Raw genomic sequence first — 22,807 nt, 5'->3', positions numbered from 1 at the left:
TTGGTTCAATGAATCCCATTTCAAGAAGCTCTTTGATTTGCTTGGCTACTTCCTCTCGTTCACATTTTGATAGTCTGTAAGGTGGCTTATTGATCGTCTTTGAGTTGGGTTCCAAATCAATGGGGTGATCCACCGCTCTCTTAGGAGGCAATGAAGTAGGTACTTCAAATAGATCTCTGTACTCCTCAAGAAGAGCTGTCAAGGCTGGATGGTTTGCTGAATTTTTGGGCTGATCCTGTGTTTCTTTGTTCAAATGCAATACAAATATCTGTGAGCGCTTCTTGTACTCTTTCTTGAGTTGTTGAATGGTGATAAGCTGAAAATCAGATTTACTAGGGATCCCCTGTAAACGGATGAGCTGTCCATTGGAGAAAAACTCCATATATAACTGTGAGAAATCCATAGTAATCCTGCCTAAGGTCATCAACCAGTCACAACCAAGTACAATATCTATGGGCCCCATTTCCAAAGTGATCAGGTTTACTTTGACTTCAAAATTTTCAGCCATCTGCAAAGAAACCTGTGGACAAATCTGTGTGCTGATTTCCTCTTCACCATTAGCCACTTGTACTCTAATGGGCTGCTGTAAGTCGGTGGGAACACAATTCAACTTGTACAAAATGGATTTATTGACAAAACTGTGAGTACTGCCACTATCTATCAGGATGAACACTGGCTTTCCACATATGCTTCCCTTCATACGAAGTGTATTAGGGTTCTTAGATCCCGTCCAAGCATCCATAGAGATAGAACAATTAGTGGCAGCAGGCAACTCATTACAAAATCCACCAGGATCAAATGGGATATCACCGCCTGGATCAAAAGGAAAAGAGTCAGATGGATCATAGAAGTACTCCTGTCCACCATCATCCTCGAAATCTTCATTTTCAGCATTGATTGGGACTGCATTCACTTCATCTGTGTCATTTTCAAGGTCCTCAAGAACTAGCATACTCTGAATTTTTGGCTTGGCATTTTTGTATACACACTTTGAAGCATGGTCAGGAGTATACTTTTCTCCACACTTGAAGCATAAGCCTTTGTCCTTTCTTTCCTTATAAAGATCCATGGGAATATTTCTGAAATTTGTATTGGCTGAAGTAGACTTAGGCTTATTGTCACCTTGCTTAAATTCAACTTTTGGACTGTTTGCTGTCCTGAAATTGCCTTGAAGCCTAGAAGCATTAAATGGGGGATAAGTTGGTATCCGTAAACTCCCATTAGGCATATGGTTGCTGCCATAATTGTTACCAACTTGCCCTTGCTTTAAAACAGTCCTTGGCTGTCCATAACTTGGCTGAAATGAAGACTCTTTCCTATACTTCCTTCCAAAGCGCTCTGCAAGCTCAATAGCCTTGAAAAGTGAAGTAGGATTTTGCGCCATAACATCAGCTGACAAGGATGGTTCTAAACCATACATGAACTTGTGTAACTTGGCCTCATCACTGATGTTTTCCACATACATGGTCAAGTTAAGGAATTGGTTTGTATAATCTCTTACACTTAGGCTCCTTTGTTCCAAGTTATACCATCTTCGTTCTAACTTCTCTTTTTCAAGAGGTGAAACAAAGACTTCAGCCATAAGTGCCTTGAAAGCTTCCCAATTCTCAATAAGTACATTCTCTTTCTTGATATACCTCCACCAAGTGTGAGCAAATCCTTCTAAGTGCAAGGAGGCAAAGTGTATCTTCATAACATCAGTTTTAGGAAATATATCAAAATAAGACTCCATCTTAGAGGTCCATTCCTCTAATTCTGATGGTGAAGATGACTGGCCATTGAATTTGGATAAAATAATTTTGTCCTTGAATTCTCTATCATGGAAGGGTTGCTGTCCCAAAACTGGCTGATCAGAATTTCCAAGTACAGAACCCCCAAAATGAGATTGAAATCTTCCAACAGGTGGCTGAGAATTACCCTGTAATCTTCCTGTTGGTAAAGCACCCCTAGAATGCTGTGTATGCAGTCCGAAAGCTTGAGTATTGGCACCGTTCAAACTGCCCAAATAGTCATCATGCCTTTGTGAAGCTTCTCCCACTTCATATTGACTATTGGGTATGCCTCTTCTTCCTATGATTCCATCTCCATGACCATTTTGGTTGGATGGCTGAAGTGGAACTGAAGGATCAGTATTTGAACAGGCCTTTTCATTAGCTTCTTTTGATGCCACTTGTAATTGTAAAAGTTTAGAGACTTGTGCCATGAGTAGTTCATTGGACATTACCAATCTATCAATGGAAGCCTTAGTCTGATCAGTAGATTGAACCATCTGATCCATTCTTGATAGCATGGCCTCATGTCGCTCTCTATGCCTTAGTTCATGGGCACACAAAGTATCATTGAGCATGCTAATTTCTCCTTGTTGAGGCTCTTCAGGGTTCTCTTGAAATGTGCTTTCCATCATAGAATCCCTGATTTGCTGTGCATAGTCCTCCTGGACCTTATTTTTGCCTTTATGCCCTGCCATACTAGTGCAGTCCTGCAGTACCCCCTGTCAGTAAAACGGCTATAACTTTGGCTAGAAAACTCCGATTGCAAAACTTTTTTGTGCGAATCGAAGCTTACAATGCCCTCTTCGAGATGAGCTATAGCACGCTATAACAGGTTTAGGACAGAAAATTCTGTAACTGACTTTCAGAGTCTGAACTGTCCAGTCCTGCACCCTGTTTAAACCTGTAAGTGCCCTGTTTTGACCCTGTAATGCAAGAAAGTAACCTCCAAAGGCTACCAAACCCTGCAAAGGGGTATATAGGACCTGTGGGTACCCTGTAGTACCTGCACCTGTACTTCAGTATCAAAGGGTGTACCTGTATCCACCTGTAAATACCCTGTGGGTAACCTGAAAATGCCCTGTTTTACCCTGTTTTACTCCAATAGGTACTTGAGTTGTTGGAAAGTCTTCAATCTTCAATTATCCACTCGCTGTACCTGTGTGAGGGATAAAACGGCAGGACGGGCTCCCTACACGGGCTCCGAATCACCGGGAGGTGGGCAAAGTTCCCCCCGGGTCGGTTGGTTGCACCCCTTCGGGATCTTCGATAGTGAGGGAGGGTCACCTCTCTTTTGTCCCACTATCTCCCCCGGCATCCACCTTTTTCCTCGGTGGGAATATCAACATGGCAGAGGCTAGTGTACTAAGCAATCAGCATGATATGCATTTGGAAAATATTCATTCAGCCTTTCATGAGATGCAATTGATTGAGATAAAAGAACTTGAGATGGGAGAAGGGTTTTACCTATGCAATTCAGTGACTCACTGATTGCTAGTACTTACCCTTTACAATTTTCCAATTTAGGCAAAAGAGAATCAACCAATCAATTGGATTAGAGTAAGCAAAGGAATCAATCAATGTATTCAGTCTATAGGATTCAAATGTTATGCTGAAATCTCAGATTAAGGCCCTTCATTCACTGATTGAAACTAATATGCATTAGACAAGCATTGCATTCATGAATAGATGAATTCAAGCAAAGGTTGGCTGAGAATTTGATGAAAATGTTCAATTCTTTAATCTCTCAGTCAAATGGCTTAAGCTCAGCAATTGGATTAATGAGAGAGATTAAAAATTGAAGAGAAATACCTTGACATGGCTGAAAATAACTTGCCAAATGCTTGATAGGGCTCCCGGTTGTCCAATGTTAGCAAAATAATCCAAGAAGCTTGCTTATCTGATGGTAGAGACCAATCTTGAAGCTTCAAATGCTTGAAATTGAAGCATTAAACCCGTTTCCCCCAAATTTTTGCTCCATAGAAGCTCTTGATCTTCAATCTTAAGCAATCCCGTGCTTAATCCTTGCAATTTGTTGAAGAATCCTTGCTGAAATGATTCCACGGGCCAAAAGGATGAAGAATCTTCAAGAAATTGTCAAGAAATGGAAGCTTGGGCTGAAGCTTTCATGGCTGCCCATGGACTGTTCATGTAGGGTTTCAAGAGAGTGAAAAGCTGAGAAATATGGTTCTATTTTGGAGTAAACACACCAAAACCTTGAAGGAATCACTGCCAATGATGAATTAGAAGCACCATAGCTGAAGATTGGCTGAGAACTGGAGGAGAACAGGGCTGGAAAAATCAGCGCAAATTTCGGGCTGCTGTCCAGGCCACGTGGCAGCTTCTACAGGGCATGATTGGTACTCCACTTGTTGCATTTGATGTCTAGAGTGCCATTATGCAGGCCATTGTTGATGGAGAGCAAAGATCAGTGAGAAAAGAAGAGATCTCAGCCAGCAAACTCCATGAAAGCTTGGGCAGAGCTTGAGGAAAGAGGAAAGGAAGACCTCTTTTGAAAAGTAACTGTAGTTTAGTCTCTAACTAAGCCCGGTTAACCATTCTTTACCCTAGTTACCTCCATTTTTGCATAAAATTTGATGACGTCCAGCCATTTAAGCCTTTACCCGCCATATCTGACCTTGAATAACTCCAGATGTAGTCATTGCTAACTGTAGTTGTCCTGCAGCACTCCACTAGTCACTGTCTTGTACCATTTTTGTCTGAAATTGGTTTTGAAATAGGAAAATAGGAGTGAAAATGGAAGAAAATAATGGATCAAAGACTGAAGCTCTGATACCACTTGTCAGAGAGAGAACTAGGGAGAGAAGAAGAGGAGAGAGAAAGACTGCAGAGGAGAGAGAAAGACTGCAGGAAGAGAGAGAAATAGAGTGACGAGGAGAGAGAAAGACTAGAATTGGAGAGAGAAAGACAGGAAAGATGAAGTAACCATGGAAGCTTGGAGCAAGAAGGGAGAGAAAGATTGTAAATGTATTGATATGTCAAAAAGATATGAAAAATTACAACTTCTCTCCTTATATACCAGTGTCAGTGTGACATGGCATATTATTAACATTCTAAGTATTCCCAGCTTCTTACAATACCACAGAGAGAGAGAATCAGCCACTATGTTATCTTTGCCCCTTGTATGAGTGATGTCAAAGTCATAATTTTGTAATGTTGCTACCCATCGTCGTTGCTTTGGAGTAAGATTTGACTGAGTAAGGAAATACTTGAGTACGCGATGATCACTATGCACTCTGAATCGGCTGCCATATAAGTAATGGTGCCATTTCTTGATTGCATGCAGAATAGCCAACATTTCCTGATCATAAACATTCATGGCCATCTCCTTATCAGTAAGCTTACGGCTTTCAAATGCAATTACTCCATGCTCCTGAAGCAAAACAGCAATACTTAGAATGTTAATAATATGCCATGTCACACTGACACTGGTATATAAGGAGAGAAGTTGTAATTTTTCATATCTTTTTGACATATCAATACATTTACAATCTTTCTCTCCCTTCTTGCTCCAAGCTTCCATGGTTACTTCATCTTTCCTGTCTTTCTCTCTCCAATTCTAGTCTTTCTCTCTCCTCGTCACTCTATTTCTCTCTCTTCCTGCAGTCTTTCTCTCTCCTCTGCAGTCTTTCTCTCTCCTCTTCTTCTCTCCCTAGTTCTCTCTCTGACACAACTCCAAGTGGAGGATGCGGATGTGGAGTGTAATCCAAGATTTTGGAATGAAGAAGAGAGGAAAGCGAGGTGTGGGCTAGAAGAGGGTGGGATGGGAGGGATTTGAGAAGAGTACCTTACATACTCAAATGAAACAGAAGAGGTAGTTATACTTGATGAAGGATGTTTGTTCCGAGAGCCCTCTCTATTGAAGCTTATATACAGAAAATCATCTAGATCCCACACACCAAAATGAGAAATAGAAGAGCATCTTGATTCATATGACTCAAAGTGGTTGTACGAACTTGAGCCTGGTTGAGATGAGGAAGATGGGTTGCCAGTCGTCCCAAATGTTGTATATTCTTCATGATCGAAGAGGTGGCTGACCTCACCAACTTGTCCGAATGGAGTAGCAAAGTTGGTAGGAGGGGTAATAAGTTTGACTATGTGTGATATATAAGTACTCTTGAAACTCCTCCTTTGACATGAGAGTGAAATTTGGAATAGGAGAAAAAAAAGAAGGTGAAGATGAAGGTGGGGTGTGGTCTTCCTCGCCAAGTCCATAATGCCTCCTTAGAGCTTCTAGTGATGGAGAAACCTGATAAGACATCATAAGGTCCCGAGAAGAAGGTGACTAAGACATTGTGATTTAGTTACAAGTCGTTCGTGTGCCTCGCACAAAAACTAGCACTTCACAATATCCGTAGGATACTCTTTACAGGAGCATCGGATTTGATACCATGTGAATAGAACTATGGAGTAGTTGCTAGGGTATACACTGACGAAACACACAAGTGTACATCCATGACAGAAACACACTGATACACATTGACGTGCAAAACTCAAATCCTAAAAGCAAAACTCAAAACTCAAACATAGAAACAAACACAAATAGAAGGAGAGAGAAAACATTGAAGCGAATAAAAACTGTAAATGAATGTAAGAGTTTACAGAGTACCCGAGGGCAGATCAATAGTGTTGGAGAGTGACGTCCACCAAAGATAGATTCCAAATACTGTGACCATGAGTTGGAGTGTCGGAGTGAAGAAACAATTAAACACAGATCCAAGTGGAGGTAGGAGAGCCTAGCGACAACAGAGAAGATGCTGGAGGAGGCACGTGGTAGCTAGAAGCTGCAAATGCAAGCAGTAGAAGGGGTGATGATAACAAGCTGTAGCCAAAAAATGCAAACATAGCAGTGGAACAGCCGCTTGATGATGTATACCTGTTGCCTGGGCAGCTGGAATGTAAACCCAAGTAGTAACATAGTGTCTGTTAGCTAGCAATGGTAGGGAAGGTCCAAATGTAACAATGGATGATCACCAAGTAGCAGGCGGCAGCATGCAAAAAGTTGCCAGCTAGTTGGAGGGGTAGATATAGTGATGGTAGCAATCGCGAAGGTTGGACTGCCAATGGCCAAAATTTACATGCAAGGGTAAGAAACTTGTACAAAAGAGATGAACATGGCAGCTTGTCTATTTATAGATGTGTATGGATCCTCCCAAATTAGGGTTTTATAGAAACTCTCTCGAATTGTGAACTTTTTTTCATTAAATAAGTATGTTTTGGGATTGTTTAAGAGGCAAATGAGTATGTAATGCATTTTTTAAGCTCAATATTCCATGGAGATTTACTCGGCTCAATAAAAACCTTAGCTAAATAGTCTTGAAGTTGTCCAGCTATTTCACCCTCCTCTTTTGCGCTAAATCTATAAGGTTGTTGAGAGATGGGATGGCTACCGGTGAACGGCTTAATTTTATGATCTAAGGTCCTGCAAGATGAGGGTTGTGTCGGGAAGCTTGGACGAAAAGACATCGGCATACTCACTTACATTTGAATTCATACTAAGATTATTATTAAAAGAAATTGAATTACATTGAGAATCATATGATTGAGGTTTCTCAATAAAACAAATGTAAGTAGTAATACTTGATCACAGAAACATTGAGTAAATTCCATTGCTGACATTGTGTGCATATTATTTTTTGTGATCTTGAAGGGTAAACAACCCTCGATCACATGGAAATGATCATTAGGTTCAAAAAAAGTATATGATTTTTATAATCAATATACGAGTATTTATAAAAGAACCATGGCATGCCAAGAATGCTATTGACATCAATTGATGAAGAGCTTTGGAGATGGCGACCACATACAGAGCACTTGAAATCCTCCTCGAATAGGGTGGTAAATAACTTGATTAAGCACTATCCACAATAATTAACAAATTCACAAAACTGAAATGCACACTTTACTATATAATCTCGGACATTGGACATCCTATTGGTCCCAAAACTGGCACCCCTTTTGATATTGATTTAACTTAATTGAAGAAGAAGTTGATGTACAATGGGATTCTCCCAATCCCTTTCACTATTCCAACTCCCCTTGCTGTCCAAAATGGCCAGCAAGTCTTCAAGCTGATTTGCCCCTTGATTCGGGCAATCAATTGGCCTTCATCTGCTTTGATGGAGATGGAAAATTCCCCAAATTCAATGATTTGTTGGTCCCTCCACTCGAATAGGCTAAAAATAGCTTCAGCCTTGTTGAATCCAAGTCTTGGAGCTTCCAATTTTTGGCATGCTTCCCAAGGCTGTTGCTAAACTCTAATTTCTGTTGCAAATTAGGGTTTACAGTAGACAAATCTGAAATTTCTCAGCTTCTGGTGATCTCAATGTTGTAATCTTTGGAGCAAGGTTATAGAAAGGTTGGGAGATGAGAGAGAATGCTGAGGAGAGAGAAAATTCAGACTTTCTTCGTGAAGACCTGAAGAAAATCTGTCATTTACTGTTGCTGCCCTGTCTCAATAGCTTGTAGATGCAAAGAACTGAAGAAAATCAATCATTTATTGCTGTTGCTTTGTCTCAACAACTTGTAGATGCTGTCACTTGTTATTGATTGGTCTTTTTGTGCCCTTGGTTGCCTTAGAAGGTCCTCCTATGGGTGCAAATTGGACCAACGGCAACTGCTCCCTCTCTCTTGCAGGCTGAATACACTAAAAATGTCTCTCTCCAGCCTCTAAAGACGTTTTTCAGTCTTGCATGGACATTTTTGATAAGTGGTAGCCGTCCCAGATGGTTTTTCCAGCATTATTCATAAATAAATAATAATGTTCAGTCTTTAAATACTGAAAATTAATCTAATAATTATTTCGGTGCCCTGAAAAATAATCTGACTGGCCAATAATTAAATTGGCTAGGCAACATCCATTCTCGAGTGTCTCTACGCCATCTTTGACCATTAGATTGGCGTTAGGTATCATTAAATGCCACTTCTCTAGTGTCACCAACTGACACTTATGGCCAAATGAATAACCTAGGCCAACAACTAGCGCTAGATACCACCAAGTATTTGTGCAGCATAACTTATAGCAAGTTTTGCCTCTGACACCGTGTGATTTTCTCAGGTCCCGGTTTATAAATTTACTCTAATCCTAGTTACATCTCACATATGTAATATTTACTTAGCCATGTGATTAAAAATTAATCCACATTTTAAGTGAGGTTTTAAAAATACATGTGGCCATGATAGCACTGAAACTCATATGCTGAAAGTCCTCGTGTTCAATAGCTATTTAAATTTTGCATGCTTTACGTCTCATTACATTTTTTTTCTCCCTTTAAAGAGATTAGGTTGGAATTAGGTTGGAATTGAAGAGATAGCATCCTCATGGCTGCGGGTACAAATGGAAAATGGGGAGTGTACAGCTCGACGAACTATTGCTGCATTTCTCTGACTTGAGCTTGGAGAATCGCCATAAGGAACAAATCTCCATCGGATTTGAATGAAAAAGAGGCTTTGGGGTGGTGTCCGTGTGTGTGTTTTAGTCGGGGATGGGTATCCATTTGTTGAGGTTCAGTGGAAATGGGTATATCAAAAGGAGACACCCCATGAGAAGTCATGGTATTGGTAAGAGGAGGTTTTTGGGGGGAGGAAATGAAATGATATATTAATGTCTACGAAAGGCCAAAATGACCTATGAGATCAGGAGTTACAATCATGTGTATGATGGTACAACTGTCTGGCCAAAATATGTATGTAGCACAAAGCAAAATAAGAAAGGAAACTAACTATAGCTATGTGTAAAACATAGAGCTCTATCTAGTAACAATGAGCTCCAAATGGTACAATCTCATGTGGGTATGGAGGACCTAGCTCTAGCTTGAGCAATAATCCCCTATATCCGCCTATGAAGGTGTCGTCGGTGTCTGTGCCGAGACCTAGGACGTCTGGATCGGGTAAGCTGAACGGCTCGATCAATCAGTACTCCTTGTCTGTGTGTGGACTGTGGCGGTGAGAGAGGCTCTCGTGTGGACTATGCTGTAATTGTGTTGAAGTCTTCTGAGTCTCCTTTGCAAAGAAGTCTGTGAACTGCCTCTGTGAGGGGCCTCGATGTCGTGGGGCAGCTGTACTTTTGAGGCGCATGTCACGAAGCCGTCGTATCTCAAGAAGAAAGAGGCCAAGGCATTGCTGATTGGTAAAATCCATGGCTGTGGATAGTGGTCCAAATCTGTCTCTAAAGAGACAATGGAAACGACCACGGACCTCATAAAATGCTGGGCAGCGCCAAATATAATGCTCCTCTGTCTCTGGTTCTAATTGGCATATCTGGCATATGCGCTCCACTGGTGGGATGGATCTATATTTGCCAGTCTCAATCTCTAGTTGATGTGAGGAGGTGCGCAATTGGCCAATAGTACATCTGATCCCATGGGAAAGGTGGGTGTCCATGTATCTTGGGCAAACAATAAATCCATCATCTATAGTATGAAGGAAATGCACACGGTAGAAAGCCATCTTTGTCCCTAGCTCGTGCCCTGGCATCAACCATGTTCGCCTGATATCCAACTGGGTAAGATCCATCTTGATGATCTTGCGGATCTCTAACCTGCTTAGATCAAGAGATGGTGCATCAAGGGAGTAGTGGAAGGGGGGTAACTTGTCCATGCTAAAGCCATGCAGCTCAAACGAGGCCGACATATGTACATACCAACATGAAGTATTACCCTCTCTGGCAAGCTGCCTGGAGGACTCAAGAGCCAACCGTGCATATCTGAGTCTGGGTAAGTCCCATAGGCTATGTATGTATGCGGCTGCTCGGATCAGGGCCTCTACTACAATCGGTGTAGCTGCTAGCTCGGCTTTGATGATCTCGTGTGGCGCTGAGGCCTTACATATGATTATCCTGGATATCATGGACACTAGGGGTTTCTCCATCGATAGAGAATATTTAGTAAATTTGTGTCTACGACGAGGAGAGAGGAGAGATGAAAGAGAGAGAAGAGAGAAGAGATGAAAGAGAGAGAGGAGAGAGGAGAGATGAAAGAAATCAAAGAAGGGTGAGAGAAGATAGAATTCCCTAGTGGACTAGGAAAGGTTTATAAAAAGGTTGGATAGGCAGATTAGACTACGCTCTCCAGCTACAAAAGGAAGACCCCTCCAAAGCCATGGTTAATCTATCTTTCACCCAATAAGAGTTGTTCTAGCTAGCCTTAATCTGTTTGCATATCATCTCTCTGGATTGCCATCTAGTCTTTCTCTCCTCCCTTCTCTCTCTACAACCCAACGTGGCTTAATCACCAATGCGTTGGTTGTCCTTTGTTCCACATGGAGAGCTAGAAATATACAGCGTGGCTTGTCCATTTTGAGACAATGGACCAGTCAATCCTGATAGCCATTTGATGAACGACTAGAGTGGTTTGACTACCCGTGTCAACTCTCTCTCTAGCTTTGTATGCCACCATCTGATTGGTATTAGATTGTTGTCACAGTCAAACTATTTGTTCCGGCCCATCAGAACTCGTGACACCTCCCAAAGCTTTTTGTTACACTAATCCGATTTTTTGCATTGCTGTGCATTGAAGTTATGCCATGTGGTCATTACATTAACTTCAAAGGTACTCCTCAACCATGTAGACGCAAACATTTGCTTAAACTAAACTCAAGTTGATGGCGCTTTATGAAACTAACCTTCCTTTTTAAATAGGGTGGTAAATAAGCTTACAAGGCACTAGTTATAGGAAGCATAAAATTCACTTAAACTCAAAATGCAAATGTTACCATCTAATCTTGGATGTTGTGCATTGCTAAATATACTATCTTATGTCCCAAGCATCATGTCGATATTACTATACATAGAATTTTGTATCCCACTTGTCATATCATATACATTGGGCCTTGCATATCTTGTATTGGTGGTTGCATACCAAATACATTTGGTGCTTGCATCCCCATGGCTAAAGCATTATAAGCCATTGCTTAGAAAGCCAACCACCACCAAAATACCTTGTGTGATCCACATTGGTATACATGCCTTGTTGTCCAAAAGCATTGGATTGGAATTTGACACTTTTGAGTTGGCCTTGCATATGCATCAATTGTCCTACTAGCATCATTTACGTATACTCACTACTCACATTTGGAACATCATGCTATTGCATTTGCTTTTCCTTTGGTGTATCTCATTGTCAGCCTATCCTGAAGTTCTTGAAGACAAATTTCTTTTGTTGCCTTTGCTACTTTCCTTTGAGGAGTTCAAAAAGCACTTAAACTAAGGATCATTTGCCAATTGCACAAACATTTCGGCTACTGTCCTCAACTAATCCTGAAATTAGTCATCAATTTCCTCTTCCTCTTATTGATCATGAGCTTCCAGTGTAGTGATGGGTTAGGCACGAAGATTGAGACAGTCAGTCGTTACGTGCACACAGAGAGAGAGAGAGAGAGAGAGAGAGAGAGAGAGAGAGAGAGAGAGAGAGCAAAGAGTGTGCACGTTTGTAGGTACAATGACAAGTGTACCACTTTAGGTTTTTCGATAGATATATATGTGTAAGTACAAGTGCTAAGGGTGTGATCACATCCGAGCACATTTGAAGGCACGAGGCCTTTATTCCCAACATCAAGAGGCCTAGAAGGACGCACTTCTTGTTCATTTTTCTCATTCTCAGCTTGCTGCCCATGCTGCGTGCCTTGTCCAAGTTCAGGCATTGCATTTCTCTCAACACTTTGTGAAATTTTCAAATTGAGAGGCATTGTCACTATTTTTTATTACTTGAAGAAACATTTCATAAGTTTCAACCTCAAAGAAATATGTCTCTTTGCTACTATGACTGAAAATGAAATAAAAATGGAATCCCTAGATTGAACTATCTCCATACAAAAAAAAGACATTTGATCGATGTCAATCATCTCAAATGTAGAGCTAAGATGGACTATAATACCTGCAATGGTAGTAGAATCTAAGCTTGTAATAAGTGAATTATCAATATACAATAAGATATAGCTGACTCTCTTTGAAGTAGATCGGTCATATAAGTTTGGGTCATTAGGGGTAGAATGAAAACGATGAGTTCATAGGAACTCATCCATTCTATGGAACTATGATTGTGGTGCTTGCTTCAGCCCATAGAGAGCTTTCCATAAAAGAAGATTTTATCTTTATGGTTCGCAAAAGAAAATCCGGAAGACTGCTTTATATGTACTTTTTCCTCTGGATAACCAGTCAAATAGTCACTTTTGATGTCCATTTGATAGATCAGCCAATTGTGGTGAGTGGCTAGTACTACTAATAGGCGGAGTGATGCCAATAGCATTGTGGGTGTAAAGGTCTCTTTATAATCTATACCATGCTTCCGTTAAAAACCTTACACTACAAGATGAGGTATGTATTTGTGTAAGTTCCACCAACTTTCATTTTGGTCTTGAGGATTCACTTAGAACCAACTAGCTTCTTGTAGCGAGAATGATCCATCAAGGTCCAAGTTTTGTTCCAATCCGTGCTCTCAAGCTTCTTTTTCATGGCCCGACGCCATTGGGGATTCTGTAGAGCCTCTTGCTAACTCTTTGGGTTAGAGTGTACTATGTAATTGGTTATAAAGACATGCATATGCAGCAATAGTTGCATGCTAGGTAGATCTTCTTGGGCCCTCCTAGGGTGGAATCCAATGGAAGGATCCCCAAATCTTGCATGGTTTGCTAGTAGCAACAAAATAGTGCATCCTTGGGAGGAGGCGTGGGAGCGGATAGTAGACCCAACTTAAATGGCACTACCTTTGATAAAGTAGGCTAAGGAATCCTCTTGGAGGTTGGTGCAATGGGCTATACTATATCCCTCTCATAAAAAACTAATCTGTCTAGGGAATCACCTTGTCTGTTTGAGGATTGAACAAGCAATAGACTTTTGCATCGTAGGAGTATCGTACAAAAATCAAGAGATGAGCTTGGGGATCCAGCTTTCTTATCTTATCATTAGGAGTATATGTGTAAGCATGACACTCAAAGACTCTGAAGTGCGAGATGAGAGGCTGAGTGCCAAAGAATGCCTTGAAGGGGATCTTCGAAGGGATTGTCGCACTGGTTGGACGATGTACATGGATGTGTTAACAACCTCAGCCCAAAAGCACTTGAGGAGCTTTGTTGCAAATAGCATAGGGCATGCCATGCTTATCACAATCTGATTCCTACGCTCTCCATTATGAGAGGGGGAGTTGGTAGAAGGGAGCTAGCGAGAAATGTCGTGCTTATGTAAGAACTCCAAAAACTTGTGGGAGGTAAACTCACCACCTCTATCACTTCTAAATGTTCTTATATGACAATCCCTTTGATTTTATACAAGATGAATCTATGTAGAGAAGTATGTGAAAGCGTTAAATTTTCGTTTTAAGAAATACACCCACATATATCTTGAATAGTCATCTAGAATTTTAAAAATATATAATGTGCCATTAAGGACGTTAGTGGATGATATCCCACAAAGAACAACATGAATCAATCTAAGGGGCTCCTTTGCTCTATTTGTGGTTTGTTGAGGAAATGATGTGTGGTGCTAATTTTTGAGTTGACAGACTCTATCGACATCCTTGGATAGTTTAAGGTGTGGAAGGTCCTTAATCATTTGACAATGTGACTTGTAAAGAGAGTCATACTCAAGGTATCTAAAGTGAAACGCCAAAGATGCTTATTATTCGTAGGCTCCTTGTGGTGGCTAAAGCTCGGAAATGGTGGAACTTAGAGCTCTCTGTAGTCAATTGGGAGAGTAACCGAGCCATCATATAGAGGCCACTAGATTGTGCCTCGCTGCACGAGCAATCACTATACTAGTGTGAGAGTCTATGACCTTGATTGTGGTCACAATGAAGAAGAGTGCTCACCTTAATTGGCAAAGTTGCTAAAGAGATAAAAGATTCACTCTAAGCTAGAGGATATAGTATATATTGTCTCGTGAAGTGAGATCTCGGCCCTCATCTCAATATCAAACTTAACGGGACATAGACCATGGATCTTAACTAAGGAATTGTTTTCATATTAGGCATTACTAGCTGCAAGGGCTCAAGAGACCAAAATGTCTTGGATGGGGGTCATGCAATGGGTGGCTCTACTATTCACAATAGAAAGAGGTAAAGGTGTGCTCGGTTGGGTAAAGTGGGTCTATGCGGTCACCTTGTTAGGAGGTAACTCAAGAATGGACTAAGCTCACATCCTCCCATGTCTCTATAGTAACTAGGTAGACTTGTCGTCTAGCAACCAATCAAACATGCCCTTTGGATTTAAGAATGAAGCTAGTTGTGATGGCTGACCGGTGGCAATGTGGGTCTGAGTCCTCTAGTGTCCCTTGTATTGATTATCATCTTAGTGTCTCCCTTGTTGGGGCTTAACGACTGAGGGACGGAGGCTTGATTCTTGGATTTAGGTTGTGTATCTCTTGTCCTTGATGAACACTTGTCATCAAAATGGTCAGCCTTCTGGTGGAGTTAGCAATACCTATTTTTCTTAGGTACTTTTTGCCACTTGGGTTTGAGAGCTGATTGAAAGTCCCTTGTGATTCACTTGATTGATTTTGTTTTTGGTGACCTTAAGAAGCAAAACTTGAAGGAGTAGGAGAAGAAAGACTTAAAAAGGGCTTATAGATTTTTTCTTATAAGTATATTTTCTTGTGTTTATATAAAGATAATGACCCTTTTTGTGACTTACACTATTGTGGATTGATTGAATAATTTCTTTCTCCTAAGTATCATAAAAATCTTGCAAGTAGAATTTAAGTAAGATGAAGTATAAATGGGCATACTTGATTCGGGAGTGAATGGATGGGTAGAAAATAGAGGCTTGTACTCCATGCTGGTATCTGAAGTGGAATGGCTTGTTCCACATGGAGAGTTGGTCCTTGCAAAAATAGTAGATTTGTGTACCGAATCTAAAGGGTATAACAAAGGTTTACCTTCTAGTAGCTGTGAACCAAAGCATAAGATTGTACTTGGCTCGTGTAATCTCGTATAGTTTGTGGACTCCACGGTAGTCCGATGTCTCTCCTGTATCAGATCCTTACGGAGCAAGTTGTGAGGCCCAAAAGAGACAACATAACTTGCATCATCCAAGGTCCTGGTAGAGACGAGGCTCTTCATGAGAGTCGGTATATGACATACTTCATGAGGAGTAAACATATTGTTTGAATCAAAAGGGACATCACGAATACCAACTATCTCCAATGCCAAGTCATTACCCAAATGGATAGATCTAGTCATACTGCAATAGGAGTGAAACCACTCCCTATGAGTAGTCACCAACATAGAGTATATCCTAACAAAACATCAATCAACTGCGAAGCATCCAAAGAAGAAGCTACCAAGATAATATCATCAAATATATTAGGGTGCACTACATTGATCTCCTCAATCTTGACGCTAGACTTGATATTCACAATGTTGTGATCATCTTGACTTTAGCTGGAGGCTTTTGGTTTATTTGGATATTGGTATGAAGATTTTCTCTTTATCCATTTAGCTACATTAGCTTTACCCATCTGTTCTTTACTATCGACCTGATATCATATCAACATGCTTTCATCTACTGTAAAAGTGACAAGCTAAATCCTTTTATCCTTGGAAAGAAGAGTTCTTAAAAAGTTGTTTGATACCTTCTTTTATTTCTTTAGAAAGGCATTTTGCCACTATTTTTTCTGATGTTTTACCTGCTATCTTGCAGATATCTTACTTCAAAAGAGAACAGTTTCCAGTAATGGAAATGAGTTGAACCAAAACTTGTGCCACAGAGTTTATTCAGAATCAGAAGTTTTTTCTCCCACTGGAAAGCTTAGCAATGACACAGAACAAGATGTGAACAAGTCACACAATCTTCATATTGGCAAAAAGACAATGGGATTCCAAGGCTTTTCTATCCATGGGAATGCAAATGGTACCATAAGTGGTTCAGACAAGCAGAACTGGGAACTTGTCAGATCAGTCAGTTGCTCTGCGAAGTCCACAGTTCAGAAAACAAAAGCCCCACCAAAATTCAAGAGGAAGAATGTTCAGAAACCTTGCCAGACTAGCTTGAAGGCATTCTTTGCTTCGAACTTGGATCATAGGGTGTTCTCCCAAAATGAATGTATACCCCAGTTTTCTGAATTGGAAACTTCCTCTGAAACCTGCTATACACATTCAGAAGCCATTAGCAGCACTTCATCTGACAGACAGGAAATTGAAGGCCTTTCAAATAATCAATGGAACTTCATTTCTTGTGAAACTAGTAACTTGCAAGAGAACTCTGCTAGTATGAAGGAAGCAAGAAATTCTTTCAACTGTACAGATGGCTTCAGGCAGAGAAATGAACAGAAGAAAGATAGAAACCTGGATGATGAAAGCTTTTCATTTGAGTCGGATGTGAAACAAGACAAAGCCCAAATGGAGTGGAGAAGGATTCAAGATTTGATGGTTCGTTGTATCCCAATGTGCAAGGGCCATGGTGAACCATGTGTTGCACGGATAGTCAAGAAATCAGGGCCTAATGTGGGACGTGGCTTCTATGTTTGTGCCCGTGCCAAGGTCAGGGCCTTTCTCCAAGATCTATACAGGTTCATTGTGCGAATGCTTTCAAGTTTTTGTTCAAGCACTGCTCTTGCAATGCCTAGAGTTTCAACTTGCACCGGGGACCGTAGATTGCATGCTTCCAATCCCTTTCATCCACCATGGTGGAGATTAAAATTGAATTGAAATGATTTTATGGAACAAAGGAGAAACCAAATGGTTGGACACATGGATGGTATGTGTGCACGTGTGCATACACTTTTTTTTTTGGGGGGGGGGGGGGGTTTGTTGGGTTGGGTGGGCTCTTGGCTTTGTTGAGTTTTACAAATGCATTTCTATATGTCAATGTTCAATATACAAATGGCTGAGCATTATTAAAAAGTGCAGCCAAAGAAGTATCAGGAGTACCCATAAAAAAGATCTAACTGAGGTCGAGCCAATCATTTAGGGGCTATACTATCAGACTGAGATTGGTGCAAAGATCTTTGAAAGCATGGGTAGCTATCCACAATGACATGCTCAAATGTCACCAAGTTGTGGAGTTTAGCAGACCCAAAATAAAAAGGTGGCAGCAAGCTTCAATCTAGACTGAAACACACCAAAAAGCCAATCAATTCTGTCAAATGGGAAGTTCAGAAAATTAGACACTTTCAAAATAAGAAGTAATGGGAAGTTCAGAAAATTCTGCCAAATGGGAAGTTTAGAAAATTAGACACTTTAAAAATAAGGTCCCAAGAACGAGGACAATAAGTAATTTTCAGTTCCATATTTTTGATAGGCAATGATGTCAAAATAACAAGTATGCTCTGATACCATGTCAAAATAGTGTGATGGAACGGTATGCACTCATACCATATCTGAGAAGCAGTAGGGTTTGTGGGGAGAAACATAGAGTGTGCGGCAAACACTAAGAGAAGAAGAAACTCAAAGAAAACACAGCAAAAGAATATGAATTATGAAGCATTGAATCATGCTAAGTGAATCAAGTTGATACAACGGAGCCGAATCTCTAAGCCTATAAATACAGCATGGCTTCCCTCATTCTTAATCCCACATTTATTTCTTTTGACACTCTGTCAATCTCCACCTGATGTTTGCAACATGCATCATTTTGTATCAGCCCTCATGTGGCGTCATCATCGCGCTTTGTCTGTAGCAGATTCAGGCTGTTTTACAGTAGGTTACGTCCTATTTATTAGCCCTACATCAGATACGTGTGTTTTTATGTTTTCTTCACCCTTGACGATTGTGTTTCACTCCCTCTATAGCCGGTCGTCCTTTCCTTTACCGTTCAACATTACCTTCGATATCCTATTGCTAGAGGACTGCATTTTGCTTCCTTCACAGTGTAGATTCCCTTCAAGTGCTACTACCTGATCAAATATGAAAAATTGTTTGGAGTGGTGCTTCCAATTGTCACGGGGATGTGAAATTTTGAGATGCTCTAATCTTGCCAATAGCATTCGATTAAGTTACTAATCAAATGTGCAAGGTTGTTTAGCACATGTGATGCACATGGCTGTTATTTCATGGTAATGGTCCAAGGATCCCAAGAATGCAATGGATGCCAAAGGTAAAAGTTGCGATAAGTTATACCAACTGGATTTTGGCAGTCAATTGGTGTGAGTTTTGATCCTAGGATAGGTATTTGGCCAGTAAGTGTTAGTAGTGACACTAGGGACTATCATTAATTACTTAATTAATGCTAGACTAACAGTCAACAGAGGTTGGGGATCGCTCCAATTTGGAAATGGCCTAACCAATTTAATTATGTATGGGCACATTTAATTTTGGGTAGGTTTAGAAGGGCTAAAATTAATTTTCAGAATTATCCAATTCTGAAAATTAATTTAATGGTTGGATATTGCTGAAAAATGGGTTTAGAAGGCTGCCAATTGGCAAAAATGCCCATGTAAACTGAGAAAACGTTTTTGGGGGTTGGGTTTCAGCCATTGAGGCAATTTTCAGCTGGAGAGAGAGAGAGAGAGAGAGAGAGAGAGAGAGAGAGAGAGAACAACAATTGGCTTTTACGGAAAAAAAAAAAAAACAGCAATTGGCTGCTGGCAATAGCCATTTGGGACGTTGCAGGGGCAGGCGATAGTAGGGAGACACCTTCCAAGGGCAACTTTTTGGGGGGTGCGTGGCAGTAGGTGAGTGCATTAAATGCAAGCAATAGGCAAATTTTAGGGTTTTCTCATGAAGAAAATCGGATTTTTCTCTCATCCTGGCTTTCTCTCACCTTCTTGAGTCCATTCTCAAGAAATTTCACTTTATCTCAGCCATTTGGAGTAGATCTCTGCTAGATTTGGTGAACAACAAAGGGAATTTTGCTGTAAACCCTACATTTTTATAGAAATTAGGGTTTAACAGCTACCTTGGAATTTGTGCCAGTAGTGGAAGGAATCGTACATTGAAATCAACACTTGCAATTTGTGGTATTGATAGGGATTCAAATGCCAAGCCATCCGTTGTAAATTTGGGGTAGCATTTAGCTTATTGGGGTTCAATTAGAGCAAGCCCTGGGTGAAATTCAAGGGGCAAATCGGCCAATTTGTTTGTTGATTGTTAGACTAGCAAGGGGCTTTTGGATTAGTCAAGAAGATTGTGGAATCTCAGCTTGTAATAAATCCATTGGCATTGAAGATAAAGAAATATTGAAAGGGGTGTTAGTTTTGGGGCCAACAGGGTGTTCATTGTCCAAAATTTTTAAAGGTAAAGTGTGTATCTCAATTTATGTTTATTTGTTGATTGCTATAATTATCATTCTCTTCAAGAAGGAAAGCTAGTTTCATGGGCCCCTTGCCGAGATATCACTCAATTCCTCAATTTGGTGGGCCGAGGCACTTGATTGCAAGCCAGAGCTTTATGCTGTTGGGTATCTCACACGCCTTACTTACGCCTATGCTCATATGGGAGTGTGCGGGTGATCACTAGGACACTGGGGCACTTTTTACTCTCGGTAGGAGAGGTTTTTTCCCCCAGATTATGTGTACTATTTTGTATGTGCTTGTGGTGCACACTTACGGGCACTTACTGTGTTCGGGTGTGAACAGCCCCTTATAACCCTAAGATAACCCTAAGGTATAAGGGTTATCATTTGTACTTTCAGCTAACACTCTATTCAGTACTATTGCATTGGGTATCGTGCTCAACTCTGTCTCTCACTCTCACACTGTCTACTGCACTTCAGCTGCACCTCGATCCTCTCCCATCTGACATTTGGTATCAGAGCTGGTCAGCAGCTCTATTCGGTTCCCGAGGACTTGCGTCAGCACTGACAGCTCGTCGGTACCTGTCTGGTACAGCTCATCGGTACCTGTCTGGTACAGCTGGTCAGTACCTGTCTGGTACAGCACGTGCAGCCTGTACCTTCGCCTGCAGCCCCGCCAACTCCGCCAGCTGCGCGCCACCTACAGAGGTTGCTGCCACCTGTGCGCAGCTCCGTCTGACACACCACCTGACAAGTGCGCCCGCCACCTGCTCCGCCTGACGCCGCCTCTGTCGCCTGCTGCGCCCCTGGACCTGCACGCCTGTACCTACACGCCACCTGTGCAGGGCCGTCGCCTCTGCACTCTGCTTCCGGCAGGCGCCAGCTCAGCCAGCGCCACCTCCCGTGGAGTCCGCCATTTGTGCAGTACCCTAAGGCGCCGCCGCCTCTGACGCGCCACCTCGAGGTTCGTGCTAGTCTCGGGATCCATGCCCGTCTTCGACCTGCAGAGGTAACATTTCTGCATTTTTTATTTCCACACAGGGATTCGTGCAGCAGCAGCAGGTTCAGTTTTCAGCATTGGGAAACGTGCTGTGTCAGTCTGTGACACATTGAATGCACATTTTGGGGCTTTTGTAACAGACATTTGTGACAAAAATTTTGGGCAGAAAAATTTGGGGCTTTTGATGTTTTAGTGCTGCTGAGCACTAATTGCACCTTGGGAAGCGTGCATCAGTGACAGTTTTTTTTTGACAGAGTACCCTTTGCACATTAATTGCAGACTTGTGTTTGCTGCAATTTCTGGAAATTTGCAGATTTCCAGCCCGTACTGCATTGACATTGCTCTATTGCCTTTTGGGAAATAATGGCAAATCAGGGAGGAGATGTATTCACCTATGTGTCCAAGGAAGACCGATTGGATGGGAACAATTATTCCCTTTGGTCTTTCATGATGAAGAATGTATTAGTGGCCAAAAATTTGTGGGATTATGTCAGTGGAGAGGAAGCACGACCAGGAGTTGTGGCTCCCGCTACTCCTCCTCCAGGAGGACGTGCAAGAGGGCAACCTCAGACCCCTCCACCTCAGCCCGCTCAGCCACTTCCCCCAAGAACTGCAGCTCAGAAAGCTTGGGATACACGGGATGCACAGGCTATGTCGCTGATTGCATTGGCAGTTCAGCGTTCTATCATTCCTCATATTCGTTCAGCAGCTTCTTCACAAGAAGCTTGGTTGACATTGGAGCAGATGTTTGCAGGAAAGAATGAGACTCGCATCTCTTTCTTGAAGAAAGAGCTAGAGACTCTAAAGATGAATGAGGGTGATTCTATGCAGGATCATCTCAACAAAATTCAGGACTTGCGGGAGCAACTCATGAATGTGGATGAGTACTACTCAGATGCGCAGCTGATTTCTACGACATTGAATTCACTGCCTCCCTCTTACTTGGCTTTTCATATTGCCTTGAACCTCACTATGAGGATTTCGAAAGAGCCCATCACTTTCATTCAGCTTGTCAGTTTGCTTCTAGAGGAAGAGCAAACTAGACGGAACAGTGGTGTGGATGGTATAGCCTCTGAGCAGGCTTTTATGTCAAGGCAGAAGGGTAAAAACAGCCAAGGGAAAAATGCTTCGCAGAGTTCTGGTAGTAGTAGCACTTCACAGACAAGTCAGAAACAGGGGGGCACGCAAGCCAAGAAAGGAAAATGCCATTACTGCAAGAAGCCTGGCCACTATATCACTGAGTGCAGGAAACGCATCGCCAAAGAGAAGAAGAAGGAGTCAGGGATGTCTGTTTCTGCAGCTCCTTCCACTGCTAGCGAGTCCGCGTCCTTTGTTGCAGCCAGGGACTATTGTTTTTACACTTGCAATTATGATGTCTCTTGGGCTGATAGAGCATTTAGCTCTACAGAGGATGCTGACACTTGGTTCTTTGACAGTGGTGCTTCACGGCATATCACATCTCGTAGAGATTTGTTTGCTTCTCTTGGTGCACCTCCCGTTGGGAAGTCTGTTCAGTGTGCTAATAATGCATCATACCCTGTTCGTGGTATTGGGGAGATTCAGCTTACAGCCATTGATGGCTCTATTCTCCGCCTACAGGATGCTTTGTATGTGCCTGGCATTAAGAAGAATCTGCTTTCCATTTCTTCTATGGCACGTTGTGGTTTGCAGGTCACCTTTGATGATGACCGTTGCATGGTCCGTGACAAGGAACACATGACATTGGTCTTGACAGGCTCTCTGTGTCATGGGTTATATGAGTTGGATGCTCTTTCGGTAGATCAGTCTGCATATTTGACATCCACTCTTACTCCTGCTATGTTAGAGGCAGAGTTATGGCATGCTCGTTTGGGGGATG

At 41.6% G+C, this 22,807-nt stretch overlaps 1 protein-coding gene and 1 pseudogene across 5 annotated transcripts in view; one reads left to right on the top strand and one right to left on the bottom strand.

Annotated features, from left to right (window-relative positions):
* LOC148028066 (endonuclease/exonuclease/phosphatase family protein) overlaps positions 1–22,807 on the top strand; it is a 141,477-nt gene that overhangs the window by 67,857 nt on the left and 50,813 nt on the right. For 4 of the 5 annotated variants that reach the window (XM_087689766.1, XM_087689765.1, XM_087689767.1 and 1 more), the window contains one exon: positions 16,419–17,286. In XM_087689766.1, coding sequence (XP_087545892.1) covers positions 16,419–17,286 — 868 coding nt within the window. The remainder of the gene's footprint in view (positions 1–16,418; positions 17,287–22,807) is intronic. The other variant, XM_087689764.1, reaches the window with a different exon arrangement.
* Positions 9,574–10,304, bottom strand: LOC148028067 (uncharacterized; annotated as a pseudogene).

The sequence above is a fragment of the Lygodium microphyllum genome, chromosome 12 (assembly GCF_053477565.2).
Source record: "Lygodium microphyllum isolate KBCC chromosome 12, Lygodium_microphyllum_v1.1.10, whole genome shotgun sequence".
Taxonomy (NCBI): domain Eukaryota; kingdom Viridiplantae; phylum Streptophyta; class Polypodiopsida; order Schizaeales; family Lygodiaceae; genus Lygodium; species Lygodium microphyllum.
This window is presented reverse-complemented; position numbering and strand designations above follow the sequence as displayed.